Consider the following 21,042-nt stretch of genomic DNA (forward strand, 5'->3'; position numbering starts at 1 on the left):
AGGCCAGGAACAAGAACACCTTTACCTCTTACCAAAAGCTAGAAGTAGAGCTGCGGCTCAAGTGGCAGAATGCAAGCTTTGAACACAAAAGTTCAGAGATAGTAAGTACCCAGTCCCAAACAAACAAACACACACACATAAAAACAAAAGGGTTGGCAATGGAAATCTCTGGAAGCCAGGCCCCAAGTTGATGCTCTTCTCTTCTCCCTGAGATGAGGCCTCCTTTTTTTTTTTTTTTTTTTTTTTTTGTCTTGTCGGTCATGGGACTTGAACTCTGGGCCTGGGCGCTGTCCCTGAGCTCTTCAGCTCAAGGCGAGCAGTCTACCGCTTGAGCCACAGCACCACTTCCAGTTTTCTAGTGGTTTATTGGAGATAAGAGTCTCATGGACTTTCCTGCCAGGGCTGGCTTTGAACCATGATCCTCAGATCTCAGCCTCCTGAGTAGCTAGGATTACAGGCCTGAGCACTAGTGCCTGGCCTTTCTTAGCATTCTTACTTCCTAAAGGAGAAAGCTATTCTTTTGAGGAACACCATATAACACTATGCCTGGGAGGAGGGGAGACACTCAGGGTCCCTGGATGGGGACCAGTTGAAGTGAAATGTAGACCTTCAGGTTGTGAACATAGTTGTAAGACAAGAGAGGTGCCAAGTGACCATGATGGTGATGGTGAATATCATGATGGCCATCACAATCCTGTGTCGTTTGCGCTTCTCAGAGGGCTGGTGAGTTTATATCTGGAAGCCACCTCCCTTCATGGAGGAAACCATGCTTTTCCTGAATTTCCAAGCTACAGTGTTCTTGTGAGCAGATTATGGCTGCTGGCTAAATAAACCACAAGGGTCCTTTATTTCTTGCCTGCCTCCGCCATCTTGACTGGCAGTTAATTGGAGTGATGGAGATTTGCAACGAGAACCTAAAATGAAGGGTTCTTCAGCTGGAGATGGGGGTAAATATAAAGGCAACTATAAGCCACGAGTCAAGGAAATATAAGAGACTCCTTGCCTCATGCCTAGCGACATATTCCTGAGGGCAAAAACAACCCACTACACAAAGTTACACAGATCATCCTATCCAGCTGTAGAAAAGAGAACAAGGGTTATCAAGGCCCACTGTCCAGGCTCCAGCCCAAATCAGTTGGAGTGATCCAAAGTTACCCTTTGGGTCATTAACATGTCATTTTAATCAAGTGGCGATTATGGGGTTTCTTCTCCCCCTGTGGGTGAGACTTCCTTAGGTGGTCATGAGGAGTCACATTTGCCGAGTGTTTGAGACCAGAAATTCTTTCACATCCTTCCAGAAATTCTTTCACATCCTTCCTGTCAATCACGCTCTGTGGGCTGGTCCTAGGGAGGGACTTGAAGCCCCAAGCCTATGATGCTTCATTCAAACCTATGCTGAAAATTCTGAGATGACCCACTTTCACCTCTGAGAGAGTTGCTCTATTCTTACTTAACATGATCATTCTCTATAAACACTGCTCAGTACGCATCTTGCCTGAAATCTGGCAAGATTTGAGGTAGGTGAATGGACCTTCTGGTAACAATATCAGAGCACAGAGGACTTTCTAAAACTCTACTCACACTCTCAACTGCTGTGTTTTGCTTTTAAATCCAAGAGAGCTTGAATCCTGAAGGGTGGTGGGAGACATCTTACCAGCCAGGCTGGAAACATTGGCTAGGACAGGGACACCCAGGGGAGTGGGATGTTCCCGAAGCCAGCCGCGTTCTTCTAGAAGCTTCTTCCATCACTAAAGCTGGAGGGAGGGAGCTCTGGGAAGGCATCTCCAATAGAGGCTGACTCCCACCTCCCCCTGGGCCCTCTCCTAAAATCAAATTGCCCTTAGGTAGGTTTTAGCTGTTTAGACCCTCCCAAGCACCCCAGGCTAGAAACATTCTTCACACAAAGCAAGGGACAACTTAGTTCTCACCTAAGGAAGTTTGAGAAATAGCTAGAGGCTTTATTTTAGGTTACACTCTGGGAAAAGGAAAGTTGTGGGATGGTTAGAAGGGTGGGCCTGACCAGAGGCTCCGGGGAGCCACCAGGAAAAGGATCTGAGAGGGGGTAGAAGGGCTCAGAAAAAGAGAGGAACCCGTGGCCCTCTACCCCCTTCTTGGCTGGGGGCCAAGTGGCTTCTAGGTATTTCTCTCTGCAGAGATGCGTGGTCACCCGTGGCTTTCCACAGGGGCAGAGCAGAGCACTGTGGTGGAAAGAACATGAGCACAAGAAGGTCATGTTGGTGATCACAAGTATTCAAATAAAGAGTCCCAGGGGGCACAGCTGAGCCCAAAAGGCACAAGATGAAAGTCTTGGGTGAGTGGCATGAACTCTTTGAAGATTTGGTTCTAAGCTCCAAGCAGATCTTCCTCCTCCCTACCACCCATAGATAATTCTGAGATAGAGATACCCTATAGTTTATCTGTCATTAAGCAAAGCCCATTTTGCTTTTGTGATGAATTTTACTCGCAAAAGTCTGTGTCAAAAATAACTACCACCTAGAGGCTACAGAGACAGGGTGTATCTGCGCTCTGAGTGATTGCTTCAGATTGACACCTTCACAAGAAACCAGGATGGCTGAGCTTCTTTACAGTAAGGGGATAGCTTCTATTTCATAACCCAGTGCTTTAGAAATATCTATGTTAAGAATTTTCACTTTGATAACATACATAGAACTACAGTAGTGAGCACCAAGATTCATTGGTGCTCTCCACCTGATTATATGAAACACTTGATATGAGAAAATAAATTTTAAAAAGATGAATTAAATAAATACCCAATGCCAACTGGGCATGTGGCCCAACTAGTAGTAGAGCACCTGCCTAACAAATGTGGAGTCTTGAGTTCAAATCCCAGTACTATCAAAAGAACCAAAGATATTTATATATCCATTTATGTAAATATCCCAATAAATTCCCTTTCTATAGTTAATGTAGTTTAACAGAGAAAGAGAGAGAGTGAGAGTGAGAGTGAGAGAGAGAGAGAGAGAGAGAGAGAGAGAGAGAGAGAGAGAGAGAGAGAGAGAGAGAAATGTCAGTTGACTTTCCCAGTCAAAATGAATCACATTTCTGTTTCTGCCTGGTGTATTGGTTGTCTCTGTGGCTGCTACGTATTTCCAAGCTACTGGTCTCTAAGGGCAGGTGTGGGAGGCTCATGCCTGTAATCCTTGCCACTCAGGAGGCTGAGATCTGAGGATCCTTAGAAGCCAGCCGGGACAAGAAAGACCATGAATGCTCTTATCTCCAATTAAGTACCAAAAGTACAAAGAGTGCTAACCTTGAGAGAGAGAGAAAAAAGCTTAGGGACAACATCCAGCCCCTGAGTTCAAGCCCCAGGATGGATGGACACACACACACACACACACACACACACACACACACACACACACACACACACACACACACACACACGGTAGGTTTCAAACAGAAACAGGGTGACAGGGGCTCCCATTCCAACTCAGTGCTATATTTTTCAGCCGACCTCAGACACTGCTCTGTTTCTATTTGGGGTCTCAGTCTCCTAAACAATTTGATTAGGCCCTAACTCTCACCTAGAAATGCAACCTGTTGTGAAAAGTTTCCTCCTTTCTGGCCCTTATCCCTCTATCCCCGAATTTAAATTCCAGTTCAGTCATGGGTGAGAAGGCTCCATGTCATTGTCTCACTCTCTCTTAACCCTTCCCACCGCATCCCTACACTTTTCACTTTTCCTCCCGTGATAACTCCATCCTTAAGTACATCAGTCATGAACACAGGTATATAGGCGAAAAATGGTAATGGCATTGCAGAGTCTGGTACCAATTAATCTTAGCTAATTACATGACAAGGTTCATTCAGTTCTGATTGTCATTCAGGTAAAATACTCCAAACTCATAAATCAAAATCAATGGAAATATGCCCGTTCTCCACCCTGCAGTTAGTAAGAAACCACCCTTACCTGAGCTTGTAGGGGAGAGAGCTGTGAGCCCCCTGCATGCTAAGTTTTCAACCAAGAATGTGTTTTATGTCCAAGGCCCATACTCCAATCTAGCCTTGGTATATTCAGAAAAGATCCCTGGGTTATTCATGTGCCCTACCTCAAGTCTGCTATTGTGTTGGATTTTGTTTCAGAACAAAACTCAACAAGGGCTTATGTGGAGACACTGCTCATGCCAAACCAAGAGCAAACACAGCAAGGTCTTACTGGACCATGGCACTTGAGTCTGACTGAGGAAGTCAGCCAGAAAAAAAAAAAAAAAAGCATCTGAGGTATCATGCTTTGCGAGGCTCCAGGGAGTCCACACAATCATCGCACAGACCAAGGTAGCCAGCTCACCTGCACCGTCCTCTGTCTGGACCCTTTAAACCACAATAGACCATTGGGAAGTTATGTAAGAATGTGAGCTTTATCATCATGCTGACCTGGGTCAAATCTTTGCTCCATTTCTTTACCCCTCTCCCCACCCTGCAGGACTGGAGCAATTTACCCATCTCTCAGCCCCAGTATTTTTTTCTTCTGTTGAGTGAAGACAATAATACCTGCCTCAGAGTGTTATTGTGAAGGAGAAGGGAGATGAAGGATGTCCAGGACCCAGCTCAGGGGCCAGTCAGCATTGGTTTCTCGGTTCCCTTTCTTCCCCTGTCACCAGTAGTCTCAGGACTCCGTACCCATATCGGGCTGCTGAAGGATTCAGCGCTCCTTCTACAGTCCCTTCTTAGGTTTCTGGGCTGCATTCAATATCAGCATTTCATTTTGCTTCTCAGAACCTTGCAAAAAGCTCTTGCTCAACCTACGCCCCTCAGGGAAGCATTTGATGAAGACTTTCTAGATCAGATGTGCACTTCCATTTTACAAGATTCTGGATTCTCTGGGCTGGGCAATAAAGGTCGGGGAACTTGCGTCTGTTTGCATAACCTTTGCAAGCTATTTACAAGGTTTCTGGGAAGAGGCTTTACAAGTTTAAGATAGAGTGCGTTAAAGACCACATTGACTCCTAAAGACACTGATATAGTGGTTAGGCTTAGGAATGGATCAATTGTGGGTTCTCAGTTCTATCTCTTGTCTCTTGCTAAGTGCTGGCTTCATATACTATCATTTAGCAATTGTTGGCCATTTTAACTTAATCAGTTGTGAAAAAGGGATCAAATATGTTCTCTTTCTGGATTACAGAGATAGGTATCAATGAAGGTAAACGTACTCAGCACTGTGCCGCAGATTGGGAATTGTTGAGTGGATGAATACTACTACTGTATTCATCCACTGCTTACCTGAGACACCTCCCGTCACATAAATGGCCGTGACGACTGCCATAGCAAATCCGACATTGATAGTGACGATTCCTCCCAAGACACCTCGGCTGAGGACAGCTTGGGCAATACAGCCACATCCGAGGACCTGGAAGGGAGGAAAGCTTACCTAAATGGGACGGCCACTGTCAAAGACAACAGATATTCACAGTACCAAGTACTCTTTAAGCAGATGCATGGCATGGGTTTCCATGACTTTATTATCCAGATCAAAATTTGATATTCAAGCTATTCACAGATAGCGAAATGGCAGACCCAAGGTTACATCTAACGTTGGATGTGTTTTGCTGGGATTGCACAATGTGAAAGTCTTGCCTAAGACTTTTAAAATCAGCTGTGTTCACACAATGATTTAGGTTTCAGGATTAAGAACTACACTCTTTGAGATCATTATAGATCCATGTGAGATTGTAAGAAATAACTCAGAAAGACCCTATGTCCTCTTGATCCATTGGTCCCTTCAAATTAATCAGAAGCTCTGGTAGCTTCCAGGGAAATTATCCTCTAGACCAGATTAGCTGTTGGCTTCTCCCTGTAAACAAAACTAGGTCTTCCCACTTGGATTGCCTACCACTTCAGCCACAACTCCACATCTAGCTTGTTGGTGGTTAATTGAAGATAAGGGTCTCATGGACTTTCCTGCCTGGGCTAGTTTTTGAACTTTGATCCTCAGATCTCAGTTTCCTGAGTTGCTAGGATTACAGGTCTGAGCTACTGGCACCCAGCTAGACACTTGAATATAAATCCAGTTAGTTAGTGGAGAGGCCATTTGTAGCTTGTATTTAGCAAGTCTGTCTGATGGTGAAGAAACTAAAGGAAAACCATAAAAGAATAGATTTGACAGTCATGCCCTCCATGTCCCTATGTCTTTGGTCCCTAATGAGACTGCAGTATCCTGGAGAGCCAAGGCTTCCAAACTCACTGCTTCGTGCTTATAGTAAGAATCTGTGAGCAGCTGCCCAAGAAAGTACAACAATGAACACTCTAGTAAAGGGTATTTGGAGAATGGAATCCGTATTCAGAAAAGCTTGCCTACGTGATGGCGTATCTATTCAGTAGACTACTATACAGCCACAACATGAGAGATGCGTGCATAACAAACATGATTCCAAGGTTTATTATTCAAGTTTTTAAAAGTGTAGAGTTAAAAATTAAAGAAAAAAAACTGAAGTAGAGTTCTTGGGAAAGATGGAGGAGTCACATACAAGTTTGGCAGTGAAAGAAGGTAGCACATGACTATATGTAGTTTGAAAAGCTACTGTGGTAGTTTTGGCCTATAGGAATCATTAGATGATAGCTCTTTATATGTCAAATTAGCCACCCTGCTGAAGAAGAGCAACAATCTTAGGTCTTCACACTTATCTGCAGGATATACGCCAGCCAAGATCTGAAGTAGATGTCTGAAACCATGAGCTGTTCCCAAATTCTACATGTACTGTGTTTTTCATACATGCCTATTAAAAAGTTTAACTTATAAATTAGGCAAGGAAGAGGTTATATTTTATAACTATAAGGAAAGCTGAATATGAAGCTCTAAGTATTATCTAAGGACAAGGTAGAAGAACACTTTTCACACACAAATTGTAGGAAAAGGTGACTATGACTGTGAAGTTTCCTTATCAAGAAGTCCTAACCAGCCATCATGTTTCTTCACATATGAGAAGAAAAAGGCAGAGCTCAAGATTAAGAATGAAAGTCTGCAGATAATTTAACAGTCCCAAGGGGTTCGTCTTGAATCCCCTCAGAGAAACCAATTTGTAACTATTTAATACAAAGAGAAGGATTTCAGTTTACTGCTCCCTGAAGTCAGAGGAGGACACATGGTACAAGGATCAGTTGCCTTTGGCTGTCCATCTACCCCCAGTTCTGGGCCACATCCCCTTCTCTTACTTCCAACCGCTGCAAGGGGAAGTAGGAACTTGGTCTATAGATTTCTTTGACTGGTCTAAGGCTTTAGGAGTCCTTTCACGTATGAAGATGGAGGCTTACTTCCTGTGACTTCCAGATCTACTTTTGGGGATATGGGGGGGGGGGACCATGGACTCTTCCACCCATCAGGCATCCAATAAACAGAAGTAGCATCTTGTCCTCCCTGAGTCCTCTTTTGGACATCTGTCCCTTCATCCCTGGAGCTCCTCAGACTTCCAGCGAGGCTTATCTAGATAAGCTCTAAGCTGTCGGAAATGGACATCCTCCAGTATTTGGCATCACACCATGCCCCATCAACTAATCCCATGTCTCTCACTTAGAGTTTGTTTTCTGCCAGTCCTGGAGCTTGAACTCAGGGCCAAGTCCTCGGAGTTTTTTTTTTTGCTCAAGTCTAGGCTTCTACCACTTGAGCCACTTCTCCATTTCTAGCTTTTTGGTAGTTAGTTGGAGATAAGTCTCACAGACTTTCCTACCTAGGCTGGCTTTAAACCATGATGCACAGGATTGTAGGTGCCCGGCTGATTTATAGTTTCCATTGTCATCTTGAGGAGCATTTAGCTTGAGGATATACTTTAATTGTTCACATATTTATTCCTGGTCTTCATAATTTTATAAGGAAACATTTAAGATGGTCTACCCTATTTCTTTGTTTTGGTCACATTTTCTGGTATATTTGAGGAAGTGATAGAATCAGATTATATAGGGTTTTTTTTCTGCTTGGTGGCTGGGTAAGTGAACATGTTGCTTCTCTATTGAAGTCTTAGCTTGCTCTTCTATTAAATGGCAAAAAAAATGTGTCTGCCAGACTTGCTCCATAAGCCTTTTCAATCAGGGTTCAAATGAGATGATATTAACAAAGGTACTATTTAAACAGAAAAAGGAGCTAAGTGCAGGATATTATTGTCTACAGTGTAAACTCAAAAGAAAAGCTTCTAGGTTGAGTGACTTTAGACAATTGCACCAATGAACTTAAACCACTACACTCACTTCCTGGGGATACACACAGGAGATTAAAAATATAACCCCCACAGAGTAACCACAGATACTGCTGCTAAATTCCTTCTGGTGGAGGGAGAATGGAAGTGGGAAGGTGACAAGACCTTGCCTCTTTGTAATGACTTTCCAAAGATGACATATATACATATACATATATATACATATATAGTCATGGAGCCTGAACTCTGGGTCTGGGCGCTGTCCCTCAGCTCTTCAGCTCAAGGCTCCTGCTCTACCACTTGAGCCACAGCGCCACTTCCAGCTTTTTCTGCTTATGTAGTGCTGAGGAATCGAACCCAGGGCCTCATGCATGCAAGGCAAGCGCTCTACCACTGAGCCACTTCCCAGCCCCCTGACATATAGTTTATACTTGGTTTATACTTTCCATGTTTTAAGAACAGAAGAGGGCAGATGCTGCATTTATTATTGCATTCCTTGCCCTTCAGAGGAAAAGAAAAGGCAGAAATGATGCACGTTCAATATGTAAAGGACTTTCCACCATTTCCAGTCCCCCACGCCATACATTCCAGAGTCATCTGATATCCCTTTCTTGCCTGTTGCTTGGTTGCACATATAGCCAATGTCCCCATGTCTTGCTGAACTTCCCATCTAACCTGCATCCTTACCACTACTCACTTGCCATCCCTGGAGCACACCTGTGGTCATGACATGAATCATCAGCCAGGTTACATGCCAGGTGCTTGAGTCCTTTGAGCTGCTGTTTGTCATTCCCACTTCTGCCTGTCTGCTCCCACTGTGTTTTTCACTCAGACATACAACAACAACAAATATTTATTGAGTGGTTTTGTGAGCTAAGTGCATTCCATACACTAACCCGAACAGTGACAGCAAGAAAAGTTCTCCTACTGTCTCCACTTCACTAATATGGAAAGGAAGGTTTTTGTAGAAGTAGCAAGCAGTGTGTGGTTGGGATCATTTTAACCACTTGATGGGCAAAAGAGGAGCCCTTATAGCCTGGCCACCCTGGGTCACACAGCCTCATACGTTCCTTATCATTCCTCCCAATACTTACAACTATTTGAAAACCGGAAGCCTGAGTGACTTCACAAAAATCATGTCCAAGTGACATATCTTAAGTGACAGTACCCAAACCCGAAGCAAGTCCTCTGATTCCCGACACTGCATCTCCTGCGGCTCTTCCGTGTTCTCTTTACAAGGACATAATGTGTATTTACGCACCGCTTTCCAAGCAGTTAGTTTCCAGTAGGAGAATAAAACTTTCTCAATCAGAACAAAAATAAGCACACAAGAACTGCAAAGACTGCAACTTGGACTTTCTGATGGAAGGTAAATAGTTGGTGTCTTGCAACCTGAGGGAATATTAGGATGTGATCAGTCACCCCACAAGAACCAGCTGTTCTCGAAAGGAGACCATGGTGAGGCGGTTTGGAAGCCAGGTGGCTAGGCCAACAGCCAACCCCAGTGCTCCTTCTCCAAGGCAGTATCACAAGCCCCAGAAATGAGAGGTGATTAAACTCTGTTATCTCTACTGTACTGAGAACAACACTGCCCTATTCTGACCTGCCCTCAACTCATCCCAAATACTTAGCTGGACAAAAAGGTTATTGTAATCTTAGGGGCCAGAAAAACAAAATAATCATAATTATGTTTTAAAGGCATGTGTGTTTGCATCCGGGTAACCATGGGTCTGAATGTGCAGATGACATCCCTGAAGGTAGTTGTCCACCCACAATTCCCAACAATATCAAGTGCTCCTTGGATCACACTCAGTCTGGAAGACCCCTGAAAATGGATCAGCACACATAAACCAAACTAATAATAACCAATTAAAATATAATTGTAAGAAGATACCACTCCTGTGGAGAAAAGAGAGCCCTTGCACGCTGTTTGTGGGACTGTAGATTAATTATGGAAAACAGTATGGAGACTTCTCCTGGAAACCTAATATATGATCCAGCAATGCCCCTGCTGGATGTACATCCCAGGGAGGTGGGGGAGACAAGGGCACTCCCATGTTTATTGAAGTACTGTGCACAGTAGTCAAGATATGGAGCCACAAGTGGTAGAGTGCTAGCCTTGAGCTGAAGAGCTCAGGGATAGCACCCAGGCCCAGAGTTCAAGCCCCACGACTGACCAAAAAAAAAAAAAAAGATACGGACCCAAACTGTCCATAACAGATGAACAGGACAAATAAAATGTACTACTTAGCCTTTAAAAAAAAAGAAGGAAATTCATTATAGTAAATGAAATAAGCCAGGAATAGAAAGACAAAAACATAACTTCACTTCTATGAAGAATCTTAAAGAGTTGAACTTGGATGCAAAGAGTGGAATCCTGGGTATTAAGGGGCTGGGGGTGTGGCTCAGAGCAGGAGATGTTGGTTAGAATATACCAAAAGACAGGAGACAAGTTCAGTAGCTCTACTGTAGGATATGATGACCATACTTGGTAACAATGTGTTGTTACTAATCACTGAATTCAGATTTCTAAGTGTTTTCCCCAACAAAAAAGCTATTTAGGGTAATATAAATGTTAATTATCTGTAGTTAGCCATTCTATATCACACACACATTTTAAACCATCATGTTGTATGCCATAAACAATATTTATTTGTAAATTTCAAGAAATAAAAAACCCAAGCTATCTGTATATCTAACAAAAGATATATATGACTAACATGAAGTCATAAAACTTGACAGAAATATATAACAAGCACACCTATGAAAGATCTGTTTTATACTGAGGAAATTAAAAGTTCTGAAAACATTAGGTCTACCTAGAATATTATATAAATTCAATATAATTCCAGCCAATCTTTCCATAGTGGCCTTACAGAACTTGATAAACATAATTTACAAGGAGGGTTTAAAGGTTGAAAACAGGGGCTGGGAATGTGGCTTAGTGGTAGAGTGCTTGACTAGCATGCATGAAGCCCTGGGTTCAATTCCTCAGTACCACACAAACAGAAAAGGCCAGAAGTGTCATTGTGGCTCAAGTGGTAGAGTGCTAGCCTTGAGCACAGAGGCTCAGGGACAGTGCCCAGTCCCTGAGTTCAAGCCCCAGGACTGGCAAAAAAAAAAAAAAAAGATTAAAAACAGCCAAAACAATGTTGAAAGAAATGATAACAAATATCGGGGGGGGGGGGAGACAATTAGAAAGTGATGTCCAAAAAATATAGCTTTGCTCAAAGTTTGGACAAATAGATCATTGGAACTGAATTTCTAGATGTAGAAACCCTACATACAAAAAAGAAAAAAAAAGTGAGCTGTAAAACTGCATAGCTGAGGGATGAGACAGGTCAGAAACAAGAGCCCAGACAATTGACTCTTTCCAGACATCACAACAAGTACCCACTCCATATCATCCATCGAAATGAAGTCTAATGATTGCAAGTTCCAAATTAAAAAGGCAAAATCCTAAACCCCCAAACAGGACTTTTTTTTTTTTTTTTTTAGCATCCGTATCTACAAGAAACCGCTAATATCTTATAACTGTTCAGCAAAATGACAAAATACTGAAGAAAATTCTGTTGAGGGCATGAGTATAGAACAGTAATAATTCAGAGTAATACAGAAAAGAATTAGCTGTCAAGCGAGCAAAACTATAATACAAAAGTTGAGAATACCAAGAGCCATTGACTATGTGTGTGGCTAATAGAAGTACAAATTTTGAAACTACATTGAAAAGCAGTTATCTAAGACTGGAAGACATACATACATCCTCTAAGACCAAGACACCCAGTTCTAGGAATAAATTCAAGGGAAGCTTTCTTGATTATTTTTTCTTGGCAGTACAGGGGTTTGAATTTAGGGCCTTCAATTTGCTCAGCTTTCTTGCACATGGCTGGTACTCTATCTCTGGAGCCATGCTTCCAGCCTGGCTTTTTACTTAATGGAGATAGCATCTCCAACGGCTTTGCTTCCCAAGCTGATTTCCAACCATCATCTAGATCTCAGCCTCCTGAATAGCTAGGATTACAGGTGGGAGCACCTGATATCCCACTGTGCCTTTCTTGAAATACATACAGGGAAACTTGTGCAAAGGGGCTCATTGTAATAGTGGTGTGTGTGTGTGTGTGTGTGTGTGTGTGTGTGTGTGTGTGTGTGTGTGAGTGTGTGTGTGTGTGTGTGTGTGTGTGTGTGTGTGTGTGTGTGTGTGTCCAACAGCTTCCAACGTAACAGTTCACCAAGGGATGTGGATTTATAAACCAGCTGCAGCCATGCTGCAGGACAGCTACAATGAACCAACACCTGTGTGGGTAAGTCCCTAAAACTGTCTTTGAGGAAAATCTCGGGTGGTCAAAGATACACGGGGTATATGAAGCCAACACAGTAGTTAAGAAGCATATGTGGCAATGTTCACTTGAGCATTGCAAAGACCAAGTCGGAGGGATTAGATCTAATCCCAGCACTGCTGAATGCTGGCTTGTGGGTAGTAAGTCACTGAACCATACTGACCCTTAATGTTTTCATGCATGAAATGAGAAAAGTTCCCTTACCTGTGAGTTTGTGTGTGTTTTTCTTTTCTTTAAGGATTAAAAAGTATCTGGTACAGTATGAGCCATAAGTCTACACCCCCTTATCACCATATTTGAAACAGACAGCCTGCAACCTTTAAACACCTGCTTCAGGCCCCCTAACACCCACTGTAACCATCAAGGCAACTCTCCCCGGCCCCCAGCAGGGAACCTTGAGTGTCTAGCTCTTCCATACATTCTGATTTAGGTCTTTGGAGTTCTTCTTAAAGGTAAAAGAACATCCAGATGCAAAAAGTGTACACCTCTGGAGGACTGAAGAATGGCACAGAAAGTAAGAACAAGAAAAAATAAGGTAGGGTTGCCTTCCAAAGCCCTGTGTGAAAATCAGAGAACAATGGAGCCTATCAGTCAGCTTTGAATGACCATCGTCAAATACCTATGGTAAATTACGCATAGAGTTTCAGATATTTTACCTGGCTTGGGTTGCCCTAGGGCCTGTGGTGAGACAGTACACCATGGTGGGGAGTAGAGGGTGGAGGAAGCTATTCACCTCATGGCAGCCAGGAAGCAAGAAGAAGAGCTGTAGTGTTCCCTCAAGGGCACACCCCCCCCCCCAAGGACCTCACTTCCTCCTTAAAGGTTCTTACCACCATCACCACAGGCTGCTAACTAAGCCATTATAAACACATAGGCCTTGAAAGGACATTCAAGATTCAGAAGCACGGTCTCTGACCAGAAGCAGCCAAGGGTGCTGCTGATGGCAGGGGCTTCTGACTTGTTATCTTCAGGCCAAACTCAAGGTCTTGATCATCCTAGATTTACTCAGTAGGAGTGGTTCTGGGAAGCAGTGGAAACGAGAAAAATGCAAGCAAGGAAGAGCAGGGAATTATTGAGTCAGAAAGCAAAAAAGAGTTTTAGGGTCTCTTGAGGCCCACTGTATTATTGGTACTTTACTCTGGGCCCAAAGGGCAGTCTCTAAAAAAGAAACCTAGAAAATAGAAACACTAGGAGAGAAAAAAACAAAACTGCTGCGCAGGGCGGTGTGTTCATCAGGTTCATGAAGTGATGTCTAGACCACCTCAGAATCCTGGTGTTTACAAGAATTTTGAATACATTTTTGAGGCAGTAGATCCCCTAATAATTAATGTAATTAATGTCCTCAACATGATTGTGATTGTTCTATGTAACCATCTTGGCAACTCTTAATATATTTTAGGCTACAAACATGGATCAGATTTCTATTTGGACTTTCACACAGAAGGGTTCATTCTCAGCAAATATTCACACATTAAAACTGGGACTGGGGTCAGGATATCGAGTCTTGGGTTCAAAGGCTGGGTGATCTCGGGCATGTTACACCTGTTTCCCCATCTGGAAGAATGGAGTTGGTCATCAGCCTTTCCCCTCTCTTCCAGGAAAGATAGGAACAAAAGCTGAATTTAGATGAGTACATGCTGTATTCTCTGGAGGAAAAGCACAGAGGAAGCTCAAGGGCCTAAGGCAAGACAGCTGTGTTCTGGGCTGGTTCAGAGGACACAGGATTGCATCAGCCTGGAACTCAGCTCCTCCATCAATAAAACGAGCCAATGACATCTGCCCACCCCTGTCTCAGAGCTGCCCAGCCAGCACCTGGGAATTCAAATAATGAAGCAGGCCACTACACGTAGCTCAGATCACACTACAAAGCAGATGTCTCCCTTGACTTTTAAAAAACACTGCCCTATTTCATTCTAAATGCTGACCGTATATTCCCTTTAGATCAGAATGAATAGAATCAAGATATTTTTAAGACCATAAAACTTCTATAGTTACTATAGCTGAGATTCCTCCTAGACTAGAACTGTAAACTCTGTGACCCTGGTCAGGGGGAAACCCTGGTCATAGGTCTAGAAAGAGAGCAGGAAAGGAAGCACAAAACACAGCAGTGTCTAAATTCTTATATACCATCAACCCCTCCTTCTCTGCCTCCCTTCCTGACTCCCTCCCATACTGCCTGTTCCCCATCTTCTCTACCCTGAAGATCCTTTTATTTTCATTATTTATTTTAGGTGCCAGTACTGGGGCTTGAAATCAGGGCCTGGGCACTGTCCCTTTCTATTTTTTGTTCAGGGCTAGTGTTCTACCCCTTGAGCCACAGATATACTTCTGGCTTTTTGGTGGTTAATTGGAGATAAGAGTCTCATGGACTTTCCTGCTCAGGCTGGCTTCAAACCTGGATCCTCAGATCTCCACCACCTGAGTAGCTAGGATAATAGGCATGAGCCATCAGTAGCTGACTCAGGATAGTTCCTTACTTACTCTTCTGTATCTCTTCAGGACATAGATCAAGGGTCTTGCTCACTTCACAAGATGTTACCTACTTGTAATTCCCATCCAGAAAGATGCCATCCATTTCAGTGGACTAACCATCAGTTTCATGAAGAGCATATATAAAACGAGGAGTAGACATAAAAGTTCATCCCCAAAGGAGACATTTGAAATTCTGTGCACCTTTTTGAGAGGGTCTCATTTGTGTTTTCCACAGCTGCATGGCAGATGCTGGGAGGAAAATAGCTCAAGATGGCCAGGAGAGCACAAAGCAACTCCTGTGGTCAGGTACTAGAAACTCTCACAAAGAGAACGAAAGGCACTGTGAGGAATCCTTTACTGAGCATCCTTAGTTAAAACTTTCGCAGACACAATAGGTATTCTATTTCCACAAAATCACTGTGAAGTGTGAGCTGCCTTTGAGGAATCAGAGATCTAAGGAAGACTAAATTCATTGCACAAAGCCATAGTTCTGTCAAGTAACATAGGAGCAGGCACGTGACAGTGTTACTTCCCCTGGGGGAGCAGTCTTAGTGTTAGTTTAGCTTTTGGTGTGTGCCATCCATCAAGCCATCACCAGATTCTACCTGCATCTCCACACCTCACACCTTTCCACCTGCACAGAGCACTCTTCTGCTCCACAGCAGGACCCATCTGCTTAGCTCTTACAGCCACAGGCAAATCACCAGCTCCTTCTCACCCCACTTCTGTGGAAGGATGGAGCCGAGGGAGTCTGACTTGTTCCAGCAATGGATGGGAAATGGAAGGAAGCTGTACATGCTAAATTTAAAAAGAAATCTAATTTGGTGCTTTCTTGGTTTGGGCCAGTTACTTGTATCTCTTTGAGCCGTCCTATTTTTTTTTTATCTGAGTTATTTATAACAATAAAGAAGCCAATTTGCACTTTAATTATTACAAAAGTAATTATGAGTAGTATGGCCATCACAGAGACTAAACAAATGTATCTAAAGAGCCTGGCCTATATTAGATATTTAATTCATACTCCCTTCCTTGGCACCTCAACTCTTTGAAACTTTTCTATGAGAGAAGCGAGATGCATTGTGTAGACTTTCTGCCTGACAGGAGTACAGATGACAGCCATCTATTCCAGCATCTGAAAGGCCAAAGTAGAGCTAGTTCATTGGCCTATGATGTAATTATTGCCAGTTTTAGTTGTAGTTTACAAAGAATTGTTCATGGACTTTCTCTTCCTTTAATGACATCAGTAACCCTCACCAGCCACTTATACTAGAGTGTGAATGAGGTTGGAGATATTTCCCCTCCATGCTGATTTTTGAGAAGATGAGAAAAATGACATCATACCAGGCTCCCAGCATCTAGGGGAGAAACTAACCCTATCAACTTAAGAGCACACCCTCTGCCATTGGCTTAGTGTTCCTTCTCCCAGGGTTTACCAGCCGGGAAAGCTTTTGTGCAAGATGAAATGAACATTCTCAATAAACAAGGGATAATTACTGTGGATATCCTCTGAGCAAAACCATGTGGATTCCTTGGTTAAAAAAAATACATCTTTCCAGGCACTGGTGGCTCATGCTTGTCATCCTATTTACTCAGGAGGCTGAGATCTATGAGGATCACGGTTCAAAGCCAGCCCAGGCAGGAAAGTCTGTGAGACTCTGCTCTCCAATTGACTGCCAAAAATCTGAAAGTGGAGCTCTGACTCAAGTGTTCCAGTGCTAGCCTTTTGCAAAAAAGCTCAGGGACAGTGCCCAGGTCCTGCGTTCAAGCCCAGGACTGGCACGTGTGTGCATCTGTTTGCACGAGCACACACACAAACCTTATGCTTGTGCAGAAACTTGTCTGTATATCCCCAGAAACCTTAACAAAATTGAAGATAATAATCACAATTAGAGTTTAATTAGGGTTCACTTTAGAAAAGAAATACATGATAGAACTAGAAATTGAGCCTTTGATGAAATGAATGGTTTATCCAGAAAGGTTAATTTTTCAACAGATAAATATTAAGATTGTGTGTCTTTAACTCCTACATCTTTGTGTAAGAAAAACCTTCAGCCGGGCACCGGTGGCTCATACCTATAATCCTAGCTACTTGGGAGGCTGAGATCTAAGGGTCACGGTTCAAAGCCAGCCTGGGCAGGAAAGTCCATGAGACTCTTACCTCCATTAAACCACTCAGAAAACTGGAAGTGGTGCAGTGGCTCAAGCGGTAGAGTGCTCGCCTTGAGCTGAAGAGCTGAGGGACAGTGCCCAGGCCCAGAGTTCAAGCCCCATGACTGACCAAAAAAAAAAAGAAAAAAGAAAAACAACCTTCTTTCTCTTCTGCACTCGTACCACAATCACCAACACAGAAGATCTGTGACCCCAAAAGGTGTGACATTTTCTCCCTACCAGCAACAGCTCTGACAAAATCTACCTGGAGAGCACGCCAGGGCTTCCTCTTTACATGCCACCGGTAAGCTCCAGGTTGTCCTACCCACGCTCTGGACAGGTTAGCCACAATGCAGATTTCCTACAACCCCCTCTATGGGTTTAATTAACTTGCTGTGCACCTCACAGAACTCAAGGAATGACAGGTTTATTATCAAGATGAAGAGATGAAGAGGCATGGAGGGAGGGGCCTAGCTTAGCTTCCATGTCCTCCCTGGATGCAACACCTCCAGAATCTTCTCGAGATTTCTGTGGAGACTTCATGGCTTAGACGTGGTTGAAGCAAAGACAACCATGTGCAAAATGTAATTGGATAAAGACTATGACTTAAGGCTTAAAGACTATGTGTGGGCTGTGAGGATTAGGTTAGCTAACCTGGGACCCTGGGTTGGATACTCAGCACCAAAACAAAGTATTACAAAAGATAGGGTGGGAAGCCAGGCACCTATGGCCCATCCCTGTAATCCTAGCTACTCAGGAGGCTGAGATCTGTGAATCAGATTGGAAGCCAGTCTAGGTGGACAAGTCTGAGATTCTTATTAACCAGAAAAAAAGCTGAAAATGGAGATGTGGCCCAAGTGGTAGAGTGCTAGGCTAGAGCAACAATAATGTTCAGGGAACTGCACACTGGTGGCTCACACCTATAATCCTAGCTATTCTGCAGGCTGAGATCTGAGGATCGAGGTTCAAAGCCAGCCTGGGCAGCAGGGCAGCAAAGTCTGTGAGACTCTTATTTTCAATCAACCATCAGAAAACCACAAGTGGTGCGGTGGCTCAAGTGGTAGAGCACTTGCCTTGAGCTGAAGAGCTCTGGGACAGTGCCCAGGCCCAGAGTTCAAGCCCCACAACTGACCAAAAAAAAAAAAAGAGCTCAGACAGGGCCCGTACTCTGAGTTCAAGCCCCAGGAATCACACACACACACACACACACACACACACACACACACACACACACACACACACACACACACACACACACACACACACACACACACACACACACACACACACACACACACACACACACACACACACACACACGAGAAAAACCAAAACCCATACTCTGAGTTCAAGCCCCAGGAATCACACACACACACACACACACACACACACACACACACACACACACACACACAGTGGAGAAAAACCAAAACCAACCAGGCCTATCTGTTCAGCTTTTTCTAGATCTTTCCAAGAAGAATTCCCCTTCCTCCAGGGTATGGGAGGACTCTTCTAAAATATTGGTTTTCTGACCTACTATCTGCTGGTTTCCGACCAGCTAGCTTGAAGATAAAGTTAGAGAAAGATTAGAATTTCTAAGACCTGCCTTAGGGAGGGAGAGGTGAGAATAGCGGAGGTAAAACAACAACAACAACAAATACACACACCTGTATCATACTCTAAACTGAGGGAGAGCTACCACTAGTCACATAAACAAAACAGTAACTGGCTTAAAGCAACCTTCAATTTTAAAAAGAATGGGATTATGAAACATTCTTGTTAAGAAATAAGGCTTTAACCTTTCCCAGCTGCAAACGGATGTTTAGTCCATTTCTTCCTCTTTGCTTTCTGCAGAACACTAAAACTTCACACAAAAACTGCTTCATTTCTTTACAAGTAATAAGATCATCAGAGAACTCAAATTAAAGTCTAGGGTGACAACTAAGTCTCAAGAGTCTGAGTCACTGAGGAAGACTTCCAGTAAGCCTACAATTAGAAACCTGTTGGCTTTTATTTTCTTTCTTTTTTTCCTAACTCCCTCTACCTAAATTCTGAGACTGTCTGTGGTCAGAGAAGCTCAGGACTCCTGCAGGGGAACCTAAGAAATAAAAGCAATGATCTATAGCTTCCCCCACCCCAAAGAAGTACTTTAGCAAACGAAGGGAAAAGAATCTCAGAGATCCAAAACTGTCTGAGTCAATTTTTGACTTAGCTTCTTCTAAAGTAAAGCAAGCAGCTTTTCATTGTATAAAAATTTATGACCCTCCTCGATAATCTTAAAGAAATGAAATTACTTATAGCTGGACTAGGAAATCTTTGCTTTTTAAAACCAGGTTGAAATCAATAATTGACACAAGACAGCAATTTTCCATCTACAAATGGTTGGACTCCAAACTTCAGGATTCAGAGAATGCTAGGACATGCCCCAGCTACTTACACAAACTTTCCAATCGCTGAGAAAATATCTTGTGAATCCTCAAAAGCATCTTAGAATTGGCCCTTTCTAGCTAGAAAGTTCTTGGTTTGGTTTTGTGCCAGTACTGGGGCTTCAACTTATGGCCTTGGAGCTGTCCCTTAGCTTTTCCGCTCAAGGCTAGTGTTCTACCATTTGAGCCACAGCTTCACATCCAGCTTTTTGGTGGTTAATTGGAGATAAGAGTCTCGTGGACTTTTCTGCCTAGCCTGGTCACAAACTACAGTCCTCAGATCTCTGCATCCTGAGTAGCCATCCCAGCACCTGGCTTTCTAGCAAGTTATTATAACTACCTCTATTATAATCACCTCTAGTGATTTGTTTGAGTTGAATAAAGAGCTAAATGACACAAGACCAAAGCTAGGCTACACCAACCCTACCTGGCACAATTTCTGATTTAGTAAAAGTTACGTGATCTGGCAGCACAGTTGCTGTTAAGCCCTCTTGTAGTGAGGAGATTCAAATTTACTGGCTATCAGTCCTTACTCTAGATGACCCCAAGTCACCCCAATGCTTGTGGAAAGCAAGCAAGGTACAAATCAATTACTTAACAAGCAAAATGTCTAACAATTCACTTTTCATCCCCAAACCACTTTAGATTCTGAGTAAGTCAGTCAGTGAAGAAAGCACTGGCTTGCTTGTTTTATATCCACCCACTGTTGGGGGGGGGGGCAGTTGAGAAGTGGGGACAGGAGCCAACCTGTTACAAGTAAATGAAAACTTAGTGTATGGCTTCTTGGAAGAGATCAATTGGATAATTTATAAAGAAACCAAACCAAAACTCTTCTCCAGCAGTGTGGCAGGTGACTTGGAAGACAGCACTAGATCAGAATTCAGGAAAACAGAAAATACTCACGATCATTATAAACGTGCCCAGGAACTCGGAGAGTGTCTCCTTAGCCAGGCTGCTCTTCAAGGCCAGTCTCTGCGTCAAGGTCTTCTTTTCCTGTTCCTTGTCAGGCTGCATCTTGGGGCTCCTGTGAGCAACACGCTCCCGCGCTGGTATCTGCTGCTGCTGCTCTTCACCTTTACTAGCACATGCAAATAGAGACTTAAGACAACTTAAATAACTCCTCACAGATTCCTGGCGGTGTCTGATGAGATTTCTCTGATTATGCAAATGCCTTCCCAGTTAGGGCTGGTGCCACCTTTATCCCTTCTTCTCTGCCGTGTTTGTTTCAATTAGAGAGTTACAACCTGAAGTCCTTAATCTTTGTATTTGTGTGTGTGTGTGTGTGTGTGTGTGTGTGTGTGTGTGTGTGTGTGTGTGCCCAATAGATTAATCATTACCTTTATGCTCTAGGTATTTTTTCTTTGCCGAGCTTTTTGGTTTCCAGGAGATGAGAAAAGAGATGTTGTGCAGGTTGTGTTGCCAAACCACAGCGATAGGCCCTGTTCCAGAAGAGATTTGCATGTTACCCAATTGCAAGGCTTCTGCTTTTTGTTTTGTTTTGTTTTATTTTGTTTT

At 43.3% G+C, this 21,042-nt stretch overlaps 1 protein-coding gene across 5 annotated transcripts in view; it reads right to left on the reverse strand.

Annotated features, from left to right (window-relative positions):
- Aqp9 (aquaporin 9) overlaps positions 1–21,042 on the reverse strand; it is a 33,581-nt gene that overhangs the window by 10,673 nt on the left and 1,866 nt on the right. For 4 of the 5 annotated variants that reach the window (XM_069995324.1, XM_069995323.1, XM_069995322.1 and 1 more), the window contains 3 exons: positions 20,865–20,966; positions 20,431–20,605; positions 5,242–5,368 (listed from right to left, as the gene is read on the reverse strand). In XM_069995324.1, coding sequence (XP_069851425.1) covers positions 5,242–5,368; positions 20,431–20,541 — 238 coding nt within the window. In that variant the 5' untranslated portion in view covers positions 20,542–20,605; positions 20,865–20,966. The remainder of the gene's footprint in view (positions 1–5,241; positions 5,369–20,430; positions 20,606–20,864; positions 20,967–21,042) is intronic. The other variant, XM_069995325.1, reaches the window with a different exon arrangement.

This window comes from Dipodomys merriami, unplaced genomic scaffold, assembly GCF_024711535.1.
Source record: "Dipodomys merriami isolate MVZ:Mamm:240054 unplaced genomic scaffold, mDipMer1.0.p SCAF_48, whole genome shotgun sequence".
Classification (NCBI taxonomy): Eukaryota; Metazoa; Chordata; class Mammalia; order Rodentia; family Heteromyidae; genus Dipodomys; species Dipodomys merriami.